The 27,416-nt window shown below is 43.9% G+C and overlaps 2 protein-coding genes across 3 annotated transcripts; one reads left to right on the forward strand and one right to left on the reverse strand.

Annotated features, from left to right (window-relative positions):
• Nucleotides 1-110: 110 nt before the first annotated feature.
• NOLC1 (nucleolar and coiled-body phosphoprotein 1) lies at nt 111-27,416 on the reverse strand. Of its 2 annotated transcripts, XR_013824345.1 has the most exons (15): nt 26,983-27,416; nt 24,736-24,791; nt 24,482-24,621; nt 24,255-24,385; nt 23,677-23,842; nt 22,208-22,338; nt 21,934-22,078; nt 21,489-21,617; nt 21,109-21,219; nt 20,375-21,016; nt 20,085-20,191; nt 19,818-19,910; nt 19,506-19,643; nt 5,178-5,310; nt 111-2,115 (listed from the first exon to the last, which is right to left on the reverse strand). XR_013824345.1 is itself a non-coding variant. In XM_079900632.1 (13 exons), the coding sequence occupies exons 1-13, from the start codon at nt 27,100-27,102 to the stop codon at nt 19,485-19,487; spliced, it is 2,130 nt and encodes a 709-aa protein (XP_079756758.1). In that variant the 5' UTR covers nt 27,103-27,414; the 3' UTR covers nt 14,345-19,484. The 2 variants fall into 2 exon arrangements, 1 of the variants encoding a protein (XP_079756758.1); XM_079900632.1 differs by lacking the exons at nt 111-2,115; nt 5,178-5,310 and having other exon boundaries at nt 14,345-19,643; nt 26,983-27,414.
• LOC307175522 (ubiquitin-ribosomal protein eS31 fusion protein-like) lies at nt 22,414-23,591 on the forward strand. Its single transcript, XM_079900645.1, has 2 exons — nt 22,414-22,623; nt 22,911-23,591. Exons 1-2 carry the CDS (start codon nt 22,416-22,418, stop codon nt 23,183-23,185), a joined length of 483 nt encoding a protein of 160 aa, XP_079756771.1. The 5' UTR covers nt 22,414-22,415; the 3' UTR covers nt 23,186-23,591.

Genomic DNA, 27,416 nt, shown 5'->3' on the forward strand with positions numbered 1-27,416 from the left:
ATATGATCTATGCATAAAAAGGTATATGTTTGTGTAACCAAAAGTGGGGTCTGGCTGCTCATCGCTCAAAAGCCAATAAAGAGGCAAGGTTGGTGGAAAGGAAAGTTTGCTTTATTTTGGGTGGGGGGGTGGGGTGGGGGTGGGGGAGGGCAGACTCCTGTCCAAAGGCCAACTCCCCCCCACAACAACTGAATGATCAGTGGGCAAGAGCTTTTATAGACAGAGTGAGGGGGCTACATGCAGAAACAGCACAGTCAGCTCTGACAGTCATCTTAAAATTGGTCATGCGGTAGTCTGATCAGCGTCATCTTGATTGTTTTAGGTACAGTTAGTCTTCAGTTCCAGGGTCAGTTTGTTCCCATTTCCTTGAGGCCAATCCTTGGAATTGTGGCAGCTTATGTCATGGCCACAGTCTGATCATCATGTAGTTAACTTCTTCCACCTGGTGGGGGTTTCTGTATCTACAAGACAGCTCACAGTATATGGCTCAGAATATTATCTATAGCCATTGAGAAGGAAGTAAAGGTCCTTAATTATGCTTAATGACTAAACTATTATTATTTAGTTGTTTTTTTTTTAACAAATTTTGTTTATTTATTTAGGCTGTATTGGGTCTTCATCGCTGCACGCGGGCTTTCTCTAGTTGAGGTGAGCGGGGGCTACTCTTCGTTGCAGTGCACGGGCTTCTCATCACGGTGGCTTCTCTCGTTGTGGAGCACGGGCTCTAGGCACGCGGGCTTCAGTAGTTGCGGCACGCAGGCTAAATGTTGTGGCTCATGGGCTCAGCTGCTCCACGGCATGTGGGATCTTCCCGGCCCAGGGATTGAACCTGTGTCCCCTGAATTGGCAGATGGATTCTCAATCACTGCGCCACCAGGGAAGCCCTATTATTTAGCCTTGTTGGACTGTTTTCCTTTGTGTCTGTATTTTCTCACTTCTCTGATTAAACTTATTCTTTGGCTAAAGGTTTTTTTTTTGTTTTCACAGACAAAAGGCAGGCAGAGGACATGAGGGGGAAGGACCATAGGGTCCTGCTCCATTTCATTTGTATTTATCTTCTTAAAGGATAGCACTTTTTCATATTATTTTTTTACTTTAAATTTATTATTTATTTATTTATTTACTTATTTATTTATTTGGCTGTGCCATGCAGTTTGTAGGATCTTAATTCCCCAACCAGAGATTGAACCTGGGCCCTCAGCAGTGAGAGTGTGGAGTTCTAACCACTGGACTGACAGGGAATTCCCTTCATATTGTATGTTGCCTTTTAAATATGTCTTGGGGAGTGTCGCATATTGGTACATCTAGAGCTTCTGCATCTTTTTGAATAGCTGTATACTATTTCATTATCTTAGTTGCAGCATGCAGGATCTCTGTTGCAGCATGTTTAGTTGCAGCATGTGGGATCTTTAGTTGTGGCATGCAGACTCTTAGCTGCAGCATGTGAACTCTTAGTTCCATCATGCATGTGGGATCTAGTTCCCTGACCAGGGATCAAACCTGGGCCCCCTGCATTGGGAGCACAGAGACTTAACCACTGAACCGCTAGGGAAGTCCCAATTTTCCAATATTAATGACAGAACCAAACTACAGATCCAGGAAGCTCAGAAAACACCACATAGGATAAATACCCAAAATCCTGTACCTGGGCATATCATATTCAAACCACAGAAAACCAAAGTCTTGAAAGAAGCCACAGTGGGGTGCAGGGAGACCTTACACATACAGGAAAAAGATAAGAAATATGTTGAACTCTTCAGAAACCATGCAAGCAAGAGGTGCGTAGAGTGAACTATTTTAAGTGCTAAAAGAAAAAAACCATCAGGAATTCCCTGGCGGTTCAGTGGTTAGGACTCAGCGCTTTCACTGCTGGGCCCAGGTTAGACCCCTTGTCGGGGAACTAAGATCCCACAAGCCACACAGCACTGCCAAAAAACAAAAAACTATCAATCTAGAATTCTGTATCCAGCAAAATTATCTTTAGAAGTGAAGGAGAAATAAAGACTTTCCCAGACAAAAACTGAGGGAATGTGTTGCCAGTAGACCTGTCTTACAAGAAACATTATAAAATGTTCTTCAGAGAGAAGAAAAATGATATAGGTCAGAAACTTGCACCTATGTAACAAAAAAGAAGAGCGTTAGAGAAGGTATAAATGAAGATAAAATCTTTCATTTTATTGATCTATTAGTTAATTGTTCAAATAATAGCACAATGTATTGGGAGATTATAGCTTATAGATAAGTGAAATGAATGACAACAATGTTATAAGGGACAGGAAGGAGGGATTCATAATACTTTTATAAGATACCTGCACTATTCATGAAGTGGTATAGTGTATTTGAAAATGAACTTAGATTTGTTGTAAATATATATTTCAAACTCTAGGGAAACCACTAAATATTTTTTAAGTATAATTAATATGCTAAGAGAAGAGAGAAAATGGAATTATATAAAATGCTTGTTTAAAACTAGAGAAGAGGGCTTCCCTGGTGGCGCAGTGGTTGAGAGTCCGCCTGCCAATGCAGGGGACACGGGTTCGTGCCCTGGTCCGGGAAGAGCCCACATGCTGCGGAGCGGCTAGGCCCGTGAGCCATGGCCGCTGAGCCCGTGCGTCCAGAGCCTGTGCTCTGCAACGGGAGAGGCCACAACAGTGAGAGGCCTGTGTACCGCAAAAAAAACACAAAACAAAACAAAAAACACTGCATATTGTACAATGCCATAAAAATGAAATTCTAGAAAAAGCAAAACTAGAGTAGCGAAAAGCACGTCAGTGGTTTCACAGAGCTAGATTTTAGGTGAGGAGATTGATTACAATGGAGAAAGAGGGGACTTTTTAGGGTGATGGAAACATTTTATATCTTAATTGTGGTGATGGTTACATGACTATATACAATTGCCAAACTTATTAAACTGTACTGTTAAAATGGATGAATCTTATTTTATGAAAATTATACCAAATTTCTAAATTGGGGGGAACCTAATCCCCAGAATTCCCCCCTAATCTAAAAATAGGAGGGAAATCTTTTTTTTTTTTTTTAAAAAGGAAGAATTAGGCAACTCAGTAAGAACTGATTTGGAAAGCTCTCCAAAATACATTGTTATGGCTAGTATTTGTACAAGGAAAAAATGGCCGAGTCTGTGACTGTAATTGCATAGAATATCCTTGAAGTTTAACGAAAGAATTGGTATAAGGGCTGTCTGTGGGGAGGGGAACTGGGTGGTTGGGATAAGTGGTGGGCCTTTTTACTTTTTTGGAATTTTTTCTGGGTGCACATAATATCTAGGTAAGAAATAAACAACTAAAGTAAAATAAAACAGTTATAAAAATAAACTGAATTCAGACTCAGAATTTTAAAAAGAGAGAAATGTGACCATTTTTAACAGTCAAATTTGGTAAAGTGGGTTGTACCAGTTATATGAACATACTGCTATGTTAATAATAATATAATAATAACAACAACAACACTTACTGAGTTGTGTCATGTGCCAGGAATTGTTAAGAACTTAATAACAACTTGAGACATACAGAAGTTAAGTAATGTCTCTAAGTTCATACAGCTAGCTGGAAGACATAATGATAAATGTCTAAAGGATGCCTGGATCCTTACAGCATAGAAGGGAGTAAGATGAAGCACAGTGCTTCTCGTGGGAGTAAAGTAAGTGTGACAAAAAAAGAAAGTTTACAGTACTGGCCACTCAAGAGGCCCTGGTCTGAGAGGCTGGGCTGATACATCTAGCAGGCCCCAGAGGACACGTCCAAGGGCCGAAGACCTAAGGATCATGTCGTGGAAGTTACGCCCCAATCAGAGTTCTCTATATTGAGTCAAAGGGAACTACTCCAGGCAGGAGTTTCCAGTCTGACTCAGGAAAACCTGAAGTATGCAAATAACACCTTGATCTCAGATGCTCTGCAATCTAGCAGGGATGTAAGTTTGATGTGTACCTTTCAGCATTTGGAAGAGCCAGGGTAGCAGAGCAGCATTCAGGGAAAAGAGAGAAAGTGGGGGGAAAACTGGGAGGTATAAGTGAGGTAGGGTCTGTGATGGAGTAATCGCCCCCATTTTATCCTGTATATGGCTTCAGGATGGAATAGGCACAGGACAGCTACTGGGTATAACAGGGTTTTTCTTCACGAACCCTGAGAATATCTCCCTGAATATCTCCACAATCTGTTGTCCTCCTTTATCTCCAGACCATCTGGTTGGGAAGCTGAGCTATTTCAAGCCAGTGTCTGGTTTTTGACACTTCACCCAATTGACTAGACCTTTTCCTGGAATCGTTTCCAGGAATCTCTATTTCCACTGCTTCCTTGGGAGACCCCCACTTTACTGATTCCTCTGTGGAAACCAACCAATTCCCTCTAATTTCTCTCCTGCATATCTGAGGACTTGGAGAAGAGTCAATTCTGTCCCCAAGGCAAGGAGATAAGGGGATAGATGGATTAGTGCATTGAGTAGCTGGCTCCAACCATTTTGCAACTTGAGGCTATAGCTGGACTACAGTTAGTATGCACCTGTGTTTTTTTCTAGACTGTACGTCCTTTCTCCTCCAATTTATGAGAACTTTTCTAAGAGCCAGGATCCATGTCTGTCACACCATCCAATCCATCAAAACCGCAAGGCTCTACCTCCAAATATATCCATTGCTCTCTCTACTACACCCACCCTGATCAGGAAGGCAGGAAACTGATAGCAACTCAAATTGCTAAAATTAACCTTTTTTTTTTAAAGGTTAAACTGCTCAAATTTCCATGAGCTCTTTACAGTAACCCCATTTCTTTTTCTTTCTTATTTTTTTTTTCTTGGCTATGCCATGCAGCTTGCGGGATCTCAGTTCCCCGACCAGGGATCAAACCCATGACCCCTGCAGTGGAAGTGCGGATTCCTAACCACTGGACTGCCAGGGAATTCTAGGAAAGTTTAATAAAGGAACTATTAAACTAATAAACTGGTATAGGGAAATACAAGTGCACTAGTGGTGGCCACTATAGGCCTAGAAGGAATGAGGGAGGGGGGCCATTACTAGAATACAGAGACAGAGAGAGCTTTGTGGAGAGGGCTGCCTGGCAGGAACTGTGGCCTTTCATCAAGGGATATAGGTGCCCACAGCAACCCTGCAGATGGGGAACCAGGAGAGTACCCTGATCTCATTCTCCCCTCACCCTCTGATCTCTTACCAGTCCTCCACGTTGGCAGTGCTCCACACTGGCCAAGTTTAATCAGAAATCAGAGGGTCTAGCAGCTGGTTAAACGGTCAACACAGGTCGGCTTCCTGGAGCACAGAGCAGGGTAGAGAATGATAGAGTGGACCTGGAAAGGTAAACAGAACATCATCTTTAACCTGGATTCTTGCAGTAATCTTAACCTATAGTCTGATTTCTTCACAGCTGCCAAAGCAGTCTTTTTTTAAAAAATTGTGGTGAAATATATATACATCACAAAATTTGCCATTTTAACCGTTTTTAAGTGTACGATTCAGTGGCATTAGTTATATTTACAATGTTCTGCAACCATCACCACTATTTCCAAAACTTTTTCATAACCCCAAACAGAAACTCTATCCATTAAGCAATGATTTTCTATTACTTGCACTTCATGCTCCTGATAACCTGCAATCTACTTTCCAACTCTGTGAACTGGCCTATCCTAGATATTTAATATAAATGGAATCATACAATATTTGTCTATTTATATCTGGCTCCTTTCACATAGCATAATCTTCACAAGGTTCATCCATGTGGTAGTATGTATCAGAACTTCATTCCTTTGTATGGCTTATTAATATTTCATTGTATGCATATACCACCTTTTGTTTGTCCATTCATCATTGATGCACACTTTGGTTGTTTCTACCTTTTGGCTATTGCGAATAATGCCGCAATGAACATTATCATACAAGTATTTGTTTGAGTCTCTATTTTCAATTATTTGGGGTTTTATACATTAAGAGTGAATTTTCTGGGTCATATGGTAATTCTATGTTTAATTTTTTGAAGAACCCCACAACACAGTCTCTTAAAAATATAAACTGATGTTGTTAGTCCCCTCCCTAAAATGCTATATTGCTTTCCAATTTCAAAACTTATTGTAAAGTTACAGTAATCAAGACAGTGTAGTACTGGCATAAGGGTAGACATAGATTAATGAAGTAGAACTGACAGCCAGACATAAACCCATATATTTATGGGCAACTGATTTCAGACAAGAGCCCAAAGACAATTCAATGGGAAAAGAATAGTCTTTTCAATAAATAGTGCTCGGACATCTGGACATCGACATGCAAAGAATGAAATTGGACCCCTTACTTACATACACACAGAAAATTAACTCAAAATGGATCATAGGCCTAAATGGAAAAGCTAAAAGCATAAAACTCTTAAAAAAAAAAAAAAGGAGTAAATCTTTGAGACCAAGGGTTAGGTAAAAGCTTCTTAGATATGACACCAAAAGCATAAGCAACCAAACTAAAAATAGATTAAACTTCATCAAACTAAAAGCTTCTGGACTTCCCTGGTGGTGCAGGGAAGAATCCACCTGCCAATGCAGGGGACACGGGTTCGAACCCTGGTCCGGGAAGATCCCACGTGTCGTGGAACAACAAAGCGCATGCGCCACAACTACTGAGCCTGCGCTCTAGAGCCCACGTGCCACAACTACTGAATCCCGTGGGCCTAGAGCCCGTGCTCTGCAACAAGAGAAGCCACTGCGATGAGAAGCCCGCACACTGCAACAAAGAGTAGCCCCCGCTCGCCGCAACTAGAGAAAGCCTGTGTGCAGCAACGAAGACCCAACGCAGCCAAAAGTACATAAATAAATAAATTTATTAAAAAAAAAAAAAAGACTCAGGATGTTCCTTGACACTACAGATCCCCCCTTCACCAGAACACACAGGCTCTCTAAGAGGCTGTCAGAAAGTGGTCAGGTTTCCTGACCACGACAAGTCCATGAAGTCTAGAAACACCAGCAAAGAGACATTATACCATCAGGAATTCTTCCACTGGAAAATAATAAATACTATCATCTATGTTTCCAGACTTTGTGGACATCCTGTATACAGACTAGGACCACTGTCCTGAACAAAATCCAGTTCTGCTCTACTGTCCAGCCCACTCCAGCAGATTCCAGCAGACAATTTATCTTTCAAGGTTTCCAGTGATTCTGACTTTTTCAGAAACCCTCAGGCTATCTGGCAGCTCACATTTGAATTCTAAAGATGGGCCAGGTTCCAGTTCTCGCCTTACATGACTCCTAGGCCTCTGCATAACTCATGTTTCAGTGCCTACCAACATCATAGGACCCTTTAAAAAGCTCTATAGTACACTGAGTTATTTGTAGTGAGGTGGATGGACCTAGAGTCTATCATACAGAGTGAAGTAAGTCAGAAAGAGAAAAACAAATACCGTATGCTAACACATATATATGGAATCTAATTTAAAAAATGGTTCTGATGAACCTAGGGACAGGACAGGAATAAAGACACAGACTTAGAGAACTGACTTGAGGACACGGGGAGGGGGAAGGGTAAAGTGGGACGAAGTGAGAGAGTAACATTGACATATATACACTACCAAATGTAAAATAGCTAGCTAGTGGGAAGCAGCTGCATAGCACGGGGAGATCTGCTCGGTGCTTTGCAACCACCTAGAGGGGTGGGATAGGGAGGGTGGGAGGGAGACACAAGAGGGAGGGGATATGGGGATACGCGTATGCATATAGCTGATTCACTTTGTTATACAGCAGAAATTAACACAACATTGTAAAGCAATTATACTCCAATAAAGATGGTAAAAAAAAATAACCATCTTATGAATGGATAAAGAAGATGTGGCACATATATAAAATGGCATATTACTTAGCCATAAAAAGGAATGAAATCGAGTTACTTGCAGTGAGGTGGATGGACCCAGAGTCTGTTATACAGAGTGAGATCAACTCGATGCTTTGTTATGACCTAGAGGGGTGGGATAGGGAGGGTGGGAGGGAGACGTAAGACGGAGGGAACATGGAGATATATGTATACATATAGCTGATTCACTTTGTTGTACAGCAGAAACTAACATAACATTGTAAAGCAATTACACTCCAATAAAGATGTGAAAGAAAAACAACGAAATAACCATCTTAAATGTGTAGGTACCCAATAACATAGCTTCAAAATACATGAAGAAAAAGCTAACAGAACATAAAGGAAAAATAGACAAGTCCACCATCATAGTTGTTTCAATTTTCCCCTCTCAGTAATTGAACAAATAGAAAAATCAACAAAGATGTAGAAGATTTGAGCAACACTATCAATCAATTTGCCCTAGCTGACATTTATAGAACATTCCACCAGCAACAGCAAAATACATATTCTTTTCAAAAGCATGTGGAAGAGTCACCAAGAGAGACCATTTGCTGGGCCATGAAACAATCTCTATAAATAAAGGATTGAAAAATCAGTATCAGGTCAACTATAGACCTAAACAAGGAAAACAAATAATAAAGCCTTTAGAATATAATATAGAATATCTTTATTATCTCAGGATAAGGAAAATTTTCTTAACACACGAAAGTACTAATTTTGAAAGGAAATATTAATAAATATGTTATATGAGTCAGAAATCCAATAGGAAACAGATGACACACTCAAATTAAAATGGTCTGAGAGGGACTTCCCTGGTGGCACAGTGGTTGGAGAGTCTGCCTGCCAGTGCAGGGGACACGGGTTCGATCCCTGGTCCAGGAGGATCCCACATGCCGTGGAGCAACTAAACCGGTGCACCACAGCTGCTGAGGCCCGTGCGCCCAGAGCCGGTGCTCCGCAACGGGAGAAGCTACCGCAATGAGAGGCCCGCGCACCACAACACATAGTGGCCCCCGCTCGCCGCAACTTGAGGGGGCCCGCGCACTGCAACAAAGACCCAACACAGCCAAAAATAAATAAATAGATTAAAAAATAAAATTAAAAATAAAATAAAATAAAGTGGTCTGAAACAATCTATAAGGATGTTACCATCACTTGGGCAAAAGCAATGAGAGTAAGGAGCAGGTTCAGAATCCCCAAGGGAAAGTTTATATAGGAGACTGTTATTTATTTATTTTTTTTGGCCGTGCTGCATGGCATGTGGGAACTTACCCCAACCAGGGATTGAACCTGTGCTCCCTGCAGTGGGAGCACGGAGTCTTACCACTAACCACTGGACTACCAGGGAAGTCCCGAGGAGACTGTCTTGAGGGGAGCAGTGACTTTTGATTTGAGAACACAGCAGTTTGGGGCTAGGAAAAATAAATACCTACTCTCGTTCTTCACCTTCTTCTGATTTCCTGCAGGGGCACCCCATTGGCCAAAACCCAATCAGGAGCCAAAAAGCAGAGAGCCAATGATGCAATTCCTAGAGGTCAACCTCCCTAGGCAAAGAGCCAGTGGAGAAAGGTGGATAGTGTATATGGAGAGACAAATGCAAGATATCTGGCATATCTGACTAAATAAAAAGTAAGCTCTCTTTCATCAAAAAAAAAAATACAATAAAGTAAGGCAAGACAGAACTGAAGAAAATATCTATACAGCATAAAACCAACAAAGGAACTGTATCCAAAATATATAAAAAACTCTCACAAATCAATAAGAGAAAAACAGAAAACCCAACAGAAAAATGGATGAAAGACTTAAGTAGACACCTTCAGAAAAGGAACTCCAAACAGTCACTAAATATATGAAAAGGTGTTCAACCTCATTAGTAGTCAGGGAAATTCAAATTAAAACCACAATAAGATATCATCCCACACCCAGAAGACTGGAGAAAATTTTGATTTGACGTGACTTACCTAGTGCTGGAGAGACTATGGAACAAAAGGAACTCTCTTGAGCTGCTGATGGGAATGTAAATTAGTAAATACCTTTGGAAAATTGGCATTACATGGAAGATTGAAGATGCACTTACCCTATGACCAGCACTTTCCCTTCTAGGTTTAAATTCAGGGAACTCTTGCACATGTACACCAATAGATACAAGAGTGTTCACAGCAGCATCACAACTTGAATGCCTGTTAATAAGTGAATTAGTAAAGAAATGGAAGTATACGGTGAACTACAACACATCAGAGAAATAAGCAAGTCGTAGGAGAATAGATACAGTGTGGTACAATTTATATAAAGTTTAAAAACAAGACTATATATTCCTTAGGGATATATATATATATATATATATATATATATATATATATATATATATATATATATATATATAAAAGGCCCCTCTGTGCCAGGCATTAACCCTTTATTTGTTGGATTATGGAACAGTTCAAGGGAGGTGGTGTGTGTGTCTTAGAAAGAGGTCAAGGATTTGGAAATGAGAGGAGATATTCAGAGGGTACAGGCCAGCAACTATTTCCCAACCAGTATTAATATATTTCAATATTTTAACAATTGGTACTTATTAATGTTAATACTGGCTTAACATTCGGCCTTAACATACATACAAAGAGGGAATTTAACTGTGCTGGCAACATTCTGCTTATTAGGCTGAGAGATGGGTATGCAATTTTTCAATAAATTATTCTTTATACCTTTTTACATTTCTTAAATATTAACTAATACATTTTAATTTCACTTAAAATATATGTCACAGTTTACAGTAGTAAAAATAAGACGCTTTGCACGGCTTGCGGGATCTCATTTCCCCGACCAGGGACTGAACCTGGGCCATGGCAGTGAAAACCCAGAATTCTAACTACTGGCAACTAGGGAACTCCCAAGACACAGTTTAAAATTTAAGAATGTTATTAATTGCATCATGTTAGTGAGGAGTTATGTGCTTTGTACTCGTTCATCAAGTTGAGATCTAGCTTGAAAACAGAATTTGAGCTCCAGTTTAAGTTAGGTTTTTTTTTTAAGCACTTTATTTCTTCCTAATCACAAAAATTCTAACTCACAATAATAAGGCATCTGGAAAGACAGCAAGCGTTGAGTGGCTGTCAGATGATTCTCTCTGATTAAATTAGACTCAGAAATTATAGACTAATTTATCAACGATGAAAGACTACTTTGGGACTTCCCTGGTGGCGCAGTGGTTAAGAATCCGCCTGCCAATGAAGGAGACACGGGTTCGAGCCCTGGTCTGGGAAGATCCCACATGCTGTGGAGCAACTAAGCCCATGAGCCATAACTACTGAGCCTAGGCTCCAGAGTCTGCGAGCCACAACTACTGAGCCCGTGTGCCACAACTACGGAAGCCGGCACACCTAGAGCCCATGCTCCGCAACAAGAGAAGCCACTGCAATGAGAAGTCTGCACACCGCAATGAAGAGTAGCCTTCGCTTGCCGCAACTAGAGAAAGCCAGTGCACAGCAACGAAGACCCAACACAGCCAAAGATAAATAAATAAATAAATAAATTTTTTTTTTTAAAAAAAGGAAAGACTACTTTGAGTTCCTTAGTATGTTGATGAGCATATCCTAAATTCTCAGGTTGAATATTTCAGTTTGAGAGATGAAAAACGAATAATTGGAAGAGTGTTTTTTTATGTTCTGGTGCAGCATTTGACTATAGTTTTTAAATCCCCCAAAAAGAAAAGGTCATCAATTTCTTATCCTTGAGTGAAGCAAATCATCAAGTGCTAGGAAAGTGTCAATCTCGTGGCAATAGAGACCTAATCACCAATTTGATCTTCTTAAGCATCTTGACATATTAGCCAGTACTTTTATAGTTCCAATATTTATTTATTTTTTTGCGATACGCGGGTCTCTCACTGTTGTGGCCTCTCCCGTTGCGGAGCACAGGCTCCAGGCGTGCAGGCTCAGCGGCCATGGCTCACGGGCCCAGCCGCTCTGCAGCATATGGGATCCTCCCGGACCGGGGCACGAACCCGTGTCCCCTACATTGGCAGGCGGACTCTCAACCACTGTGCCACGAGGGAAGCCCCCAACATTTTTTAAAATTGAAGAATAGTTGATTTACAATGCTGGGTTTAATTTATGCTGTACAGCAAACTGACTCAGTTATACATATATATATTCTTTTTCATTCTGGTTTATCACAGGCTATTGAATATAGTTCCCTGTGCTATACAGTACAAAGTTGTTGTTTATCCATCCTGTATATACTAGTTTGCATCTGCTAATCCCAAGCTCCCAATCCTTCCCTCCCCTACCCGCTCTCCCCCTTGGCAACAAGTCTGTTCTCTATGTCTGTGAGTCTGTTTCTGTTTCATAGATATGTTCATGTTGTGTTTTAGATTCCACATATAAGTGATATCATATGGTATTTTTCTTTCTGACTTACTTCGCTTAGTATGATCATCTCTAGGTCCACCCATGTTGCTGAAAATAGCATTGTTTCATCCTTTTATATGGCTGAGTAGTATTCCACTGTATATATACACCACATCTTTATCCATTCATCTATTGATGGACACTTAGGTTGCTTCCATGTCTTGGCTATTGTAAATAGTGCTATGAACACTGGGGCACATTGTTTCTTTTTTTTGCCACATGCACACAGCATGTGGGATCTTAGTTCCCTGACCAGGGATCAAACCTGCGTCCCCTGCAACGGAAGTGTGGAGTCTTAACCACTGCACCCCCAAGGGAAGTCCTGTTTTTGAATTAGAATTTTCTCTGCATATATGCCCAGGAATGGGATTGCTGGATCACATGGTAACTCTATTTTTAGTTTTTTAAGGAACCTCCCTACTGTTTTCCATAGTGGCTGTACCAATTTACATTCCCACCAATCGTGTATGAGGGTTCCATTTTCTCCACACCCTCTCCAGCATTTATTATTTGTACGAGAGTCACTTAATGCCTTACTCTTCCTCACTGCTCCCCTACCTCCACCCCACCAACCAAGTTCTAGTTTTTTTCCTAAATATTTCTCAAATCTATCCACCTCTCTCCATCTTCTCTATCTTGGCACCACTTTAATTCAGGTCACCAAAATGATCTCTCTCCTGGCCTACTGCAGTAGCCTAACTGGTCTCAAAATATCCGCTCCAAATCCCTTCAGTCTATTCTCATGCTAACCACATTTGGCTTTTCAGCATGCAAATCTGTCACCAGCCTTTAACACATTCGGTGATACTGATGGAGTGTTTAATGTTAGTTGATTACTGTCTGTATTGGTAATTCTTTTATATATTTGAAATTTTCCCTAATAAAAAAAAATGATACCCACACATACACTCACTGTTATGGACTGAATGTTTGTGTTCCTCTGCCCCCCAGAATTTATATGTTGAAGCCCTAACTCCCAACATGATGGTAACAGTAAGCAGGGCCTTTGGGAGGTAATTAGGTTTAGATGAGGTAATGAGGGTACAGCCCCAAGATAGGATTAGTGTCCTTGTAAAAAAGAGACCAGAGGGGGGCTTCCCTGGTGGCGCAGTGGTTGAGAGTCCGCCTGCCGATGCAGGGGACACGGGTTCGTGCCCCAGTCTGGGAAGATCCCACATGCCGCGGAGCGGCTGGGCCCATGAGCCGTAGCCGCTGAGCCTGCGCGTCCAGAGCCTGTGCTCCGCAACGGGAGAGGCCACAACAGTGAGAGGCCCGCGTACCGCAAAAAAAAAAAAAAGAGAGAGACCAGAGAGCTTACTCTGTCTCTCCCTGCCATGTGAGGACATAGCAAGAAGCCTTCTGAAAGCCAGGAAGAGAGTTCTCACCAGGAACCAAACAGGCCTGCATCTTGATCTTGGACTTCCCAGTCTCAAGAACTATGAGAAACACATTTCTGTTGTTTAAGGCACCCAGGCTATGGTATTTTGCTATGGTAGCCCCAGATGACTAAGACACGCACACACTATTCAACAGCTTCCCACTGCCTTCAGAATAAAACACGCCTTACAAGGCTCTACATGCCCCGGTCCCTGCCTCCCTCTCAAGCCTCATCTTATACTGCTCTCCTCCTTCCTCTGCCTTTCAGCTGCACAGACCCCTTCTGGGGTCTCCATCATGTTCCCTCTCACCAAAAGGCCTTTGCACATGCTGTGTCTTCTCACTGAAAAAAACACACAGCCCTGCTCATCTTGCACCACTGAGACAGGCTGGGACCTGGGACCCTTTACTGGAGTGCTTGCACCTAGACAAGCAACAGAATACCAAGAAACTATAAGGGACTATGAACAATAAGATACTAAAAGACGACAAACCAACTGCCACTTCTGAGGAGCCAGGAGCAAAAGCAGGGTACTCTGCATGATCCCAGCACCGCCAAGCGGGTGGGCAGACCACCTAAGCCACTCCTTCAGCCTAACCCACCCATCCACCCCCACCCTCACACCGCTTAAGGAACAAGCCCACCCTCCTCGGAGAGCGAGCAAGGGAACCCGTTACTTGTTTTCCGTCCTTTGTGCTACAGCGTGAGTCCCAATAAAGCCTTGCCTGAATACCTCGTATGGTCTCTTATCAACTTCTATTGATTAAAGAGTCCAAGGACCCAAGTCAGTAACATCAACACCTTCACCTAATTAACTCTCACCTTCAAGTCTGGGCTGAAACATCACTTCCTCAGTGAAGACATCTATTACCACAGTGACCCTATGTCCTGACTTGCCTGGGAAAGTCTCAATCCACACCTGTTCCTCTCAGCCTAATTATCAATCTCTCTCCCTTCATTCTCAAAAACATCCCAGTTTAGGGACTTCCCTGGCTGTCCAGTGGTTAAGACTTCGCCTTCCAATGCAGGGGGTGCAGGTTCGATCCCTGATCAGGGAGCTAAGATCCCACATGCCTCGAGGCCATAAAACCAAAACATAAAACAGAAGCAATATTGTAACAAACTCAGTGAAGACTTTAAAAATGGTCCACATCAAAAAAAAAAATCTTTAAAAAAAAAAAAGCATCCCAGTTTACATGATAAATTACATGGCTACCCAGTCCGTGAGGAAGTCTCACCACTATGTGGGCTACTTTCCCCTGTCACATGTGCTCACAGCTCTTCGTACCTTGCCCTCATTGTACTGAAGTTTATATTTATACATTTATTTGTGTGGATTAATATCTTTGCCCCTCATTAGACTGGGTAAACTTTGGTTGCTGGGACTGTGTCTGGTTTTTTGTTCATTCATGATTTTGTTAACATCTCTCACAAATTACGTGCCTGGTATATAGTAAGCACTCATATTTACTGAATGGATGAATTTCTGTGTCTGACAGGCTAATTTATTGAAATACTCTGTACCCTACCTACCCTCCAATACACTTAGAAGATGGAAGCCTGGCATATGTTCTCCTCAATCCTGCTGGGAGAGGAGGGGAGACAGAGGAGAGAGCACCAGGGCCTCTGAGCTCCCAGGCATAGGAAGGACACAGGTCTGCAGTTTCCATAAGCAGTGGGACCTGTGGCTGGCCCCCCTTATGGGAGCTCCAGTGCCCTGTTGGACCTGAGGGGAAAGTTGGGAGTTCCACATGAACATCAGGGTTCCTCTATGAGCCATGTTGCCTGTTGCTGGTTTTCAGGTAACAGATGACCTCTCATAGATGACAGACTCTCCTCTCCACTCTCCAGAACCAAGGGTCCTCAAGCTAGGACCTACGTCTTATTCATCTCTGTATCCAAAAGCTCATAGCAGGTGCTCCGAATTTGTTGAATGTTAAGTGGGGTAACACAATGCCAAGCTTCAACTATAGAGTCCAGCTCCCTGCAGTGTGCAAGGGCCCCACCTACTGGCCTCTTCAGTAATTGCAGACAGCTTAAGCCAGCTTTGCATGAGGCAGGGGGATAAGAACTCAGTTGTCAGTAGGGGCTTTGCTTTCCCTGCAGCTGTATTTAGTGCCAGGAGCACTGCATTGGACTAGCAATCCCCTAACACACTCAGGAGAACAAAATAAAGTATTAACTCCTCACTTGGGTACAAAAGGCCATTGCTACTGAATCCTCAGACAGTATTAACCTGCCCCTACTTACCACACATCCTCCACCTGATCCATCCTAAAGGCTCTCTTCTCCCACTGGGAACATTTCTTCTTCCTTTCATGGTATGTGCCTTCTTCCCCCCTGGCAGCTGCTACTCTCCTCAGAATCCTGGGCCAAGGTCAGTCTTTTGTTGCTGTCCCCTTGGGGGTGCTACTCTGACCCTTGGTGACAGGACTCAGCATGGTGTACAGAACTGTTCCCATCTCTGACTTCCCCTATTAGACACTGAGCTCTCAGGGAGTTCTATGGCTGGTACATAGTAGGCATTCAAACACTCTTAGTATTTCAGAGCCCCCAAATACTAAGGTTGAGACACCATGATCTAGTTAATATCCACCTAACAGGATTGGGTAGTAGTGAGGATATAACCTGTGAAACATACAGCCACAAAAGGATATTGGAAAGTCTCCTGCTTTGTGTCCATATGAGGTACACTGCAGATGGGCATGAGCCATCATGTGTGTGATTCACTTAACGTGTGGATTTCAGCAACACTGCCAGAACCCATCAGCATAGGTAGGAATTCAGGTCCCTGAAACTAAACAATGAAATGGATAAATTAAATGTGGTATATACATACAATGGAATATCACGCAGCCTTGAAAAAGGAGATCCTGCCACATGTTACAACATGAGTAAACCTTGAGGGCATTATGCTAAGTGAAATAAGCCAGTCACAGAAGGACAAATGCAGTCTGATTCCACTCATGAAATATCTAAAGTAGTCAAAATCATAGCAATCTGTTGCACAACAATGTCAGTGCTAACACTAATGAACTATACACTTAAAAGTGGTTAAGATGGCAACTTTAATGTTGTGTTTTTTTACCACAATTTTAAAAAACTGAGCATTTTCATTTACCCAAGTGGCAAAGATAAACTTGTTTAAGTGTTGGCAAGAGGGCAAGCAAAGAGGTACTTTCATAAAGTGTTGTTGGAACTACAAGTTGGTACAATGGTTTTGGAGAGCAATGATGAACAAATGTTAAATGTACACATCCTCTGACCCAACAATCACTCTTAGACTATTTCCTATAAAAATACCCACACAAATACTCAGTCTCACATATAAAATATCCACTATGGCACTATTTATAATAACAAACACTTAAACAACCTGAACAGCTACCAATAAGGTACTACTGAAAATAATTTATGCTACTTCCATACAATGGGGTCATTAAAAATGAGCTCCAAAGTTATGAAACCCTGCATATAGCAAGCTACTCCATATGTGTGAGGAGAAAGGGGAGAGGATGCATGTAGTAGTACACACAGTGAAACTCTCTGGAAAGAGACAAAAGAATCAAGTCCCAGAAAACGGGGATAAAACGGAAATTTAATCTTTACTTTATACTATTAGATTTAACAAGTACATTTGAAAATGAAAGTATAAGGGGAGGAAAGAAAAATTACCAACTCATTTCTTTTCAAATGCTCTTAGATTAGTGGTTTTCAGCTCTGGTTGCTCTTTAGAATCACCTAGGAGCTTTAAAAAATCTTAACTCCCAGAATCCACCAGAGAGCACCAGGATCTGACTCAACCGATCAGCAGATGGGTCCCTGGGTATCAGTGTTTTTAAAAGATCCCCAGATAATTCTAATTTTCAGCCAGTGTTGTGAAATCACTGATTTAGGCCAGGGTTTTGCAAACTGTAAAACGCCAGATAGTAAACATTATATCCTTTGTGGTCACATAAAGTCTGTCACTTTTTTTTTTTTAAACCCTTTAAAAAATGTAAAAGCATTCTTAGCTCCTGAGCAACACAAAAACAAGCCATGGACTGGATCTGGCCCATGGGCCACTTTGCCAATTCCCCAAGTTAGACTACGCACAGGCTGGTCTATTGCCTGGACAAGGCACCATGAGACAAGGTATCATGAGATAAGGAATAGTCAAGAAGGCTCCACACTGAACCCACAAGTCTGGGCCCCAGCCCTCCAACTAGCAACCAAGTTGTTCTGTTTTGAGTGGAGGTGGGAGAGCTTTGGACTCACATTAATAAAACTCCCAAGATACATTATAAACCAGCCAGCTTATTACTTTTTAGTAAGATGTAGAACTTTTACCATGCAGACTGAATATGTATGTCAGTGTGAAGAGCACATTTTCTTCCTAGAGGCAGTGACACAGAAAACCAGGTTATCTGTGGAACCCAAACAAGGGGAAGCTATCCTTAAGTTACAACTCATCCATAAAGCTAGGGCACACTTTCCCAACACAGGGACAGACCAGCCCCAGAGAACTTGGAGAACTCGTCGACTTTCCTCCCTATCTTACTCTGGCTGAGCACTGCCAACAGTCATCTCCTACAGCTTTATGATCAGCCTGCTTGGCCTAAGAGTCGTATCTCTGCTCACTGTTTTTTACTGTTATCTCCACTGTTACTGAGAATCAAGGTTCTGAAGGGGGCACATCAGTTGCTCCCGTGCACCAACTACAAGACACAATAATCCTGTTAGGATGCTCTCCCAACACCAGTCTAACTCAAGTATTACCAGATAAAATGCTTTGTAATGATTCTTCTCATCCTCTATTTACAGGTTACCTATAAATTCACTTGAATAATGTAACCTAATTCCTACTGAGGATTAAGGTTTTTAATTATAGGTTTTCTTCTTTCACTTTCTTGATCAGTGATTCCCAACCATGTAGGAGTTAATGAAACCAAGAAACTAATTTTGTGTCACCACTGCTACCAAGACAGAAATACCAAGTGATATGTGCTTTTCAGATTAAATTAACGCTATTTTGTTCTCTAAAATGTAAAAAAATAAGATGTAGCCCTCAATTTAGTATTCGACACTCTTAAAGGTCAAGCCAATCAAAAATTGTCTTTGAACAATAAAAAAGTTTATGCTTTCAAATTAAAAAACACATATCGCAAACATTATGTAATAAGAAAATTATAGCAAACGAAATATTCAGACTGACCCGACGGCATTCACACCACACCAGAATTTTGCCTGAAACAAAACAGTAAATTTTATCCGCCAAAGTAGGTAAGTCCATGCTGGCTGAAAACTTCAGTCCTAGACCCCACGAATGAGGTACATAGTTCATGCTTAACAGATAAATACATTAACCAGTCTTAGCCACCCCTCACCAGGGCCCTGAGGGGTAGAAAGGATGAAATGTGGACACAAGCACTCCCATAGACAGAATTCTCCAATTATAAAAATTCATAATGTGACCTTTACCACATCTTGGAAGATAGCTGAGATTTTAATCTGTGAACCCACCTCTGAAAACCACAACAAAAATCAGTAAGAAATAATCTAATGTAAAATATACAAATTTCTCAGTATGAGAACTTCCACAAAACAGGGAGAATGACAACTAAAACAATTTTTCTTAAAAAAGAACACTCCCCTTACCTTGTCCTTGCTACCCAACACTCAAAAACAAATCTGTACAAAACCACAAACACAGAAAAGGACCTTAGAGGATGTTACGACGCAAAGCCTTCAGACCTAATCTAAACTGCTCTCCTCACTGAGACCCTCCCCCGATAGAGCTGAGGGTTCCCAGGTCCACTGGGGAAAGTGAGTGGTCTCAGATCATCACCCCTGCTGTGCTACAGATGGTCCACGGTCACTCGCTGTCAAACTTAACAGAATTGACTTGGACAGAGATGGAGCCTCCCCGGTAACTGCCCCGCTTCTTCTTGGTTTTCTCATGCCGGAAGGATTTGCCTTTGGTGAACTTCAGAACTTGATTGGCTCGCTCCCCCCAGTCTCCGGTTGCACCCCGCTGGTAAGTAGAGACAGGCGGTTAGCACACAGAAGGACAACGCCAGGGCCCTGTCAGTTTCTTCTCCCTGCTCCAGGCAACCCGAACCCAGAGAACCTCCTACCAACCAGAACCAAAAGCTACCCTCTCTCACCCCACCCCCTCAAGAATGGTGAAGACCCTCTCTCTCCTCACCTTGGCGTCAAAGGAATTGTCTGCCACTCGAGCATCCACCTCAATCTCCTCCTCCCTGATCCTTCGGAATGGGGAGGATCCCCTTCGTTCTCCCTGAAGAAGAATGAAGCAGGAAATTCAGGATGGAGTGGGCTTCTGGTCAGGAAGGCCCTCCGGAGCTACACCCACAGCACGTATGCCAGGCCAGGCAAAGGGCTGTCAAGGTGCTTTGCAATTTTTCTTTCTACTCTAAACGCTGGCTCCTGAGAGGAAAATAAGGCAACTTACTTTCTTCCTTTTAGGAAACGTGTTGGGGGTCTGGGGCTTTATCTTCTTGGCTAGAGGAGTCTCTGCCTCCTTAGCAGCCTCATTCTGCTTCCGCTTCTTTCCTGAACCTACAAAACAAAAGGCCAGACTCAGGAGACCAGTTTCCTGTCCCTCTTCCCAGGGTCCCACACTGAGGGCCTCCAACTAACTGGAAGCCAGTCATGGGCCTCGGCTCCCTATCCCACCCCCAAGAGTAGAGCCCATCCTGATCTGGGGGACAAACCCAGGAGGCAGGTTCTTTGGATACAGACCTGGCTTAGCAACTGCCACTGCTGCCTTTTTCTTGCCCCGCTCCTCCTCGTTGCTGTCCTTGTCTGCTTTTCCATTCTGGGCAGTCAGTGCAGAGGTGCCATTGGCCTTGGCGGTTTGTGGTCTTGGAGTGCCCTTGGCCTTGGGCTTCTCCTCTTCCTCCTGCTCACTGGAGTCCTCAGAGGAAGAAGTGCTGCTGCTCTCGGCCTTTGCTTTCTTCACAGAGGCTGGTTTGGAAGGGGCTACAGTTCCCCCTGCCTTCTGTGGCTTCTTTTTGGCTGGCGGTTTAGGCGTCTTCTCGTCCTCGTCTTCCTCGCTGCTGGAGCTGTCTGAATCAGAGCTGCTGTCCCCACCACCCTGAGAGGCCTGCCTGGCAGGCAAAGACGGAGCTGCTTTGGCCATCACCTTGGACTCAGGGGTGGCTCCAGTCTTCTTCGTCTTCTCCTCCTCACTAGCACTGCTCTCCTCCTCGCTGGAGGAGCTATCAGCCTTTCTGGTCAGAGGCTTCTGGCCAGTGGCTGCAGGCTGCTTGGGAGTTGTAGCTGGCTTAACCGCAGACTGCTTGGGAGTGGCAGCTGGCTTACCTGAGGAATTCTTGGTGGTACTGGCTGGCTTAGCAGGAGCTTCATCAGAACTGTCGGAGTCTAGACAGAGAGGATGGAGTGAGTATCTCCCCACATCAGACTGAGGGGAGCCCTTGGAGCTCCCACTGCCCTGAGGGCCTCCTATGCCTTACCTGAGCTGTCTGAAGAGCTCTCTGCTGCCTTCTTTGCTGGAGCTGGTTTAGTAGTTGCTTTGGAGATGACTGCCTTAGCTGGGGGTCTCTTTTCTTCCTCAGAACTTGAATCTGGAGAGAACCTATGGCATTAGGCTGGGTCCAGAGTCCCAATCCAACCAGGGGCAACGAAAAGAAGGATGCAGGGAGTTCCCTGGTGGCCTAGTGGTCAGGATTCCAGGCTTTCAGCGCTGTGGTCCGGGTTCAATCCCTGGCGAGGGAACTGAGATCCCAAAAGCCGCGCGGCACAGCCAAAAAAAAAAAAGCAGAAGGGACAGAACCATTTCCCTCCCTACTCCTCAAACGCTCCCCAGACCCACTCACCACAGGTGATGACTCACCAGACTCGTCGCTGCTGTCCTCACTGCTCTCCACAGGCTGCTGCTTCTCTGCAGCTTTCTTGGGAGCCTGAATTCCCAGGGACTTCTTGGGTGGGGGAACAGAAGGCGGGGGAACTGAACTATAGGGACCTGTTTAAAAGGGACAGTGTGGTGGTTTTAAAATATATACACAAATTCTTTGATACTGCTTCCTTCTAGAAATGGAGCTTAATTCCCTATCCCTTGAGGGTGGGCTAGGATTAGGGACTCATTTCTAACAAATAGACTACGGCAGAGATGATGGCATGCCATTTCTGAGTCTAGGTTATAAAAGGCAACGTGGCTTTCTCCTTTCTCTGGGAGAAGCTGGCTGACACATGCCAAGGTCCACGTGGTGACTGCAGAGGTCCTCCTGCCATTGGGCCCTGGTCACAGACGTCCAGCTTGACTCCCCGTGTCCAGTCACCTGGTTTTTTCTTCATGGGTTTTTTCTTCTGCTCTTCCTCCTCCTCCTCCTCACTGGAGGAGTCCTCACTGCTGGAACTCTTTTGGGCAGGAGTGGCAGCTGCTTTCACTGGGGCCTTGGCCACAGCTTGCTTTTTAGGTACAGTCTGCATCACACAGAGAAAATCAATTACCACAGGAAAATACTGACCCAACCAATCCTGCCATGCGATGGAGACCCCCCAATTACCAACGTCCCCAGTCCCTTCTTTCCTGCTAGATATTAAGGTCCATACCTTCTTAGATACGGCTGCTGCTTTCCCCTCCTCTGAGTCATCATCACTGCTGCTGCTGCTACTGCTGCTGCTGCTGTTACTACCAGCTGCTTTGCCATTGACTACTTTAGGTGCTGGACGAGCTGGTATACCTAAGAAAAAAGAAATAATGTAAGCGAGTACAAAGACATCTTTCGGATCCACCATGGGCAGTGGTGCCGCCGCCAAGATGCAGATTTTCAAGAAGACCCTGACAGGGAAGACCATCACTCTCAAGGTTGAACCTTCAGATACAATAGAAAATGTAAAGGCCAAGATCCAAGATAAAGAAGGAATCCCTCCTGACCAGCAAAGACTGATCTTTGCTGGCAAGCAACTGGAGGATGGCCATACCTTGTCTGACTACAACATTCAAAAGGAGTCCAAAGGCTTCCCTGGTGGCACACTGATTAAGAATCGCCTGCCAATGCAGGGGACACGGGTTCAAGCTCTGGTCCGGGAAGATCCCACATGCTGCAGAGCAACTAAGCCCGTGTGCCACAACTATGTGCCCGCTCACCTAGAGCCCATGCTCTGCAACAAGAGAAGCCACTGCAATGAGAAGCCCGCACACCACAACGAAGAGTAGCCCCCGCTCGCTGCAACTAGAGAAAGCCCGTACGCAGCAACGGAGACCCAACTCAACGAAAAAAAACCTAAATAAATTAAAAAAAAAAAAAAAGAGTCCATTCTTTATCTGTGTGGAGACTTCGTGGTGGTGCTAAGAAAAGGAAGAAGTCTTACACCGCTCCCAAGAAGAACAAGCGTAAGAGAAAGAAGGCTAAGCTGGCTGTCCTGAAATACTGTAAGGTGGATGAAAATGGCAAAATCAGTCGCCTGCGTCAGGAGTGCCCTTCAGATGAATGCGGTGCTGGAGTTTCCACGGCCAGCCACTTTGACAGACACTATTGTGGCAAATGTTGTCTGATCTATTGTTTCAAGAAACCAAAAAATAAGTAATTGTATACTGGTTAATAAAAGACAAGAACTAATGAACAACGATAAAAAAGGAGTATCAAAACATTAAAAGGCCATAAAAACCTCCTTCCTATTAGCACAGAACTTGGGAGTCTGTCAATTCTCTTGCCTCTGGAGGAAGCATGAAGGAGAATGCTGTGGTTTACTACATCAAAGGATGAATTTCTTGCCCAATTTCAGGAATAAACCTGTCTTCCAAAAAATGATATGATGCAAATTATTTGAATATGCCCTCTGAAGTCTTTAAAACATGTTTTCCCTCACTGCAGACTATTTCTGTAGTTACTAGTCCCTAACAATAAAACTTTTTACTTACTAGGAAAATGTTTCTTTTTTTAAAAAAATGACACCAGTCAATACTTCTAGTTCAACATCCAGTGCCATTTCACTCCTGTGCTGAATTAAGGAATTTTCACATCAGTCCCCAGGGCAACCTGGTCCCCAGTCCAGCCTCCTAGGAACATAAACAATACCTGGTTTGGCTAGGGCTTTAGCCTGAGCTTTAGCTGCCACGGGTGTTGTCTTTGGTTTCTGGTTCTTTGGCACCTCATCTTCTGAGCTTGAGTCAGAATCAGAATCAGAGCTCTTGGCCTTCTTAGGAGGAGCTTTGACTGTCTTGGCTTGGGGCTTAACTCCCTTCTGTGAGAAAACACACAACCAGGAGAATCAGCAAGAGTTTCAGGGCACCCAAAGGACATCCTAAGGTAGAAAAGCTTCCTAGGTGCCCCCTTTTTTAGGCCTTGTCGCTGCCACTCCCTGTCTAGAGTTCCCTGTACCTGTCCATAAAACATATTCTCTTACTCTTGGAGTCCCTGACAGTATCCCAGAGAAACCCAATACTGCCAGGCAAGCAGAACGGGTTGAATTTCCTCTAGATTCAGGGCTCAACTTCAACCTCACATAATCCTTCCCAAACCTCATACTTCTACAACCTCCCTGAAAAACCATGTAATCACCTATTGTATACCTAACACCATCAAGCTAAAAACCAAGATTTTAGTTTCTTCTTTCCAATCCCTTAGCAATCCCTTTCCTTCTCAAAGTTGCAAACCTGGACAGGCTTTTTCTTTTTGTCCTCCTCCTCCTCATCACTGGATTCTTCACTGCTGCTGCTGCTCTCTGATGCCTTGACTGCAGCCTTTCCAGGATGCTGAAGCAGACTGGCCCGCTTGGCAGGTACAGCTGAACAAAAGTACAGGTCCCAGTAAGAACCAGAAATTTAGCACAGACAGCCTCCAAATCCTTTTCCTGGAACCACAACTCCCTGCTGGGTCTTACCAGCTTTCTTAGCGGGAGGCCCTTGGGTTTTTTCCTCCTCACTGCTGTCCTCACTGCTGTCACTGGATGAAGTCTTCTTCTTAGCCTTCTTAGTCACTGGTCCATTTGCCTGTAACTTCCGCTTTGGGGCCTTGGTGGACCTGTTGGGGTAGATTAGGCTAACTCCTGGGGAATCAGGACCTTCCCAAACCAAAGAACACAGTCCAGCCTACTTGGGGGGAGAAAACAGCCACACTAGCACAGAGGATACTTACTTGAGCCAGAAACTATAGATGTCCAAGAGGGAAGAGGCATTGGCATCCTGCTGGGTCTGTAAGAGAAAAGAGAGCAGAGTAAGAAATTTTTAATTTGATATAAATGTTACATCTCTGTAAGACTTCTCCTACTTGCATAAATTAGGAGAAAAATATTCTATTTACGTATTTCCCAGTTTTTGGTATCAAAAACTTGGGCTATCCCTGTAGTCTCTGGCACCATCTATCTATTCCCCCACCTGTCAATCCTATTTATCAAAGCCTTTAAAAACATACATTCCCTTTACTCTATCAGTGTACTATCTAAGAATTTATCCTTACCCATGAAACAAACATCTACACAGGAGGATGATTGCGGCAACGTGGTTTATAATTCCAAATCACTGGAAACCATCCTCCAAGAGAAGACTAGTAAAAATCTATGTTACGTATTCAGTACATAATTGCATTCAGCTATTACACTGATATAGATTATAAGTTGGTAACCAAAAAGTGGCAAGGCGTTACAGTATATACAAAAATACTGGCTCAAAGTTAGATGAGTAGATGTGAAACTCACCTCTGCCAATTATTAATGTGTGACCCCGAGCAAATCACTTAATCTGGGACTTCCCTGGTGGTGCAGTGGTTAAGAATCCACCTGCCAATGCATGGGACATGGGTTCGAGCCCTGGTCCAGGAAGATCCCACATGCCACGGAGCAACTAAACCCATGTGCCACAACTACTGAACCTGTGCTCTAGAGCCCTCAAGCCACAACTACTGAGCCTGCATGCTACCACAACTACTGAAGCCCGTGCACCTAGAGCCCGTGCTCCACAAGAGAAGCCACCGCAATGAGAAGCCTGTGCACCGCAACGAAGACCCAATGCAGCCAAAAATAAATAAATGAATAAAAATTAAAAGAAACATAAGTCATTTCATCTTTCTGAGACTGTTTCCTTCCCTGTAAGATAGATGACACTACACATCTTATTAACTTGTTGAGAAGATAAAAAATAATGCATATAAGGGGCTTAGCATCTGGAAATAGCATCTTGCCCTTAGTAAACCCTCCAGAGATTAGTTTTTGTCACATAAAAAAGATTTCTGATTCTGAAAGGCCCAATTCCATCCAGCCCACTCTCTGCAGCCTCCCTAACAGTCAAAACAGTTCCAATATGAAAGCAGCTGTATCAGATCACATGGCAGGCTGCCCCAGCTTAAGGCAGCCCTTTCTGAGGCCGATCTGACTCTCAACTTGCATAGCCTGATTCTACCACAAAGAACAAGCCTACCTTCTTAGTCAAAGACTAAGACCACTAAGGACTACCATACCACTCCACTCTACCCTCAAGGTGTTTTCTCATGCAGTCATGTCTTTCCTTGAGATGTAGATTCCAAACCTTTCACATTCCTGGTCATCTTCCTTTTACTTGTTTTTTGGAACATCCTAAGGTACAATAACTAAGATAACAGCTTTCACTCACTGATGCTTCCTGAGCACCAGGCATCGGTACTGCCACTTTGTATATGTACATATCATGTTACTCACAAAAATCCTATAAAGTGGATGATGACATCCCCATAGAAGTAGAAACAGATTCAGGGACGTTAAGCAAGCTGCCTGGATTATACATTTCAAAAATGGCAGAGGCTGTTCCCAAACCTAGACTTGTCTGATGCCACAAGTCAAAGATTCAAGCCAACAGCTATGCCTGCTTTGTAGAGAGAACTATGATGCTCAATCCTGCTTCAGTAAAACGAAAAGCAGAATCCTGCCTCTACTCGTTCATTTTCTTCTTTAATAACAAAAATCCCAGCCTTCATTATTTCTAAAGCAATTTTACTTATCTTTTGAGTCCCGGGTAAATTCGATTGAGAGTTAAGGTCAAGTCACGCTCGGCATCAGCCAACATAAAGCCCAAAGAAAGAACCAGGAGCCTCCAATGCCTCCGGTGGGGCACGACGCTGCCGCCTCGCCGCACTCCGCCAGCCACGTGACCTAGGCCACGAGGTTCCCACGCGGCCACCGCCGCCCCACTCACCAGAAAAAAGCAACAAAGCTCAGCGCCATATAGTCAGACATCGTGGAAGAGACGCTGAGACTCCAGGCTTTCCGGCCACCGCCGAGTGCTCGGCACAAAGGCCTGGCAGACACTGGGCTGGCGAACCCCACAGACCTCCCTACCTGCAAACCTAAGCATGTCAGGGCCCGGAGCCCTGTGGTCATCCCACCCCAGCCCACGAATCATGCCCGGGACTCACAGCGCCTGTTGCCTTGGCGAACTTGTTGGCCACGTCCGAGAGCTGGTTATCGCGCAGAAAGCCGAGCACGAGGGGATACAGGTCGCTGGGAACCACGCGGCGTAAGCCGGCGTCCGCCATCCTCTCGGCAATACGCGTCACTACCGTTGCCGACGCACGCGACTCAGGAACCCGGAAGAGGAGGGGTAGGGGCGGACCCGCGTGACGCCATCGTGCCGCGCAGGGCACGGCGGAAGGGGCGGGCGCACTCCGCAGAGCAGCCCCGCCCACACCTCGGAGACAGGGTAAAGACGAAATCTACTAACGCTTTCCGGTCCCGCGAGTGTCGCCATCTTGGTAAGGGTGGAGCCCGCCGGTCTGCTTTGTGAAGGCGGAACCCTGACGTCAGGGGCCACGCCCTCAGCCACGGCGGGAAAACTTCGGATTTCCCGCGC

The sequence above is a fragment of the Stenella coeruleoalba genome, assembly GCF_951394435.1.
Source record: "Stenella coeruleoalba genome assembly, chromosome: 16".
Lineage (NCBI taxonomy): Eukaryota > Metazoa > Chordata > Mammalia > Artiodactyla > Delphinidae > Stenella > Stenella coeruleoalba.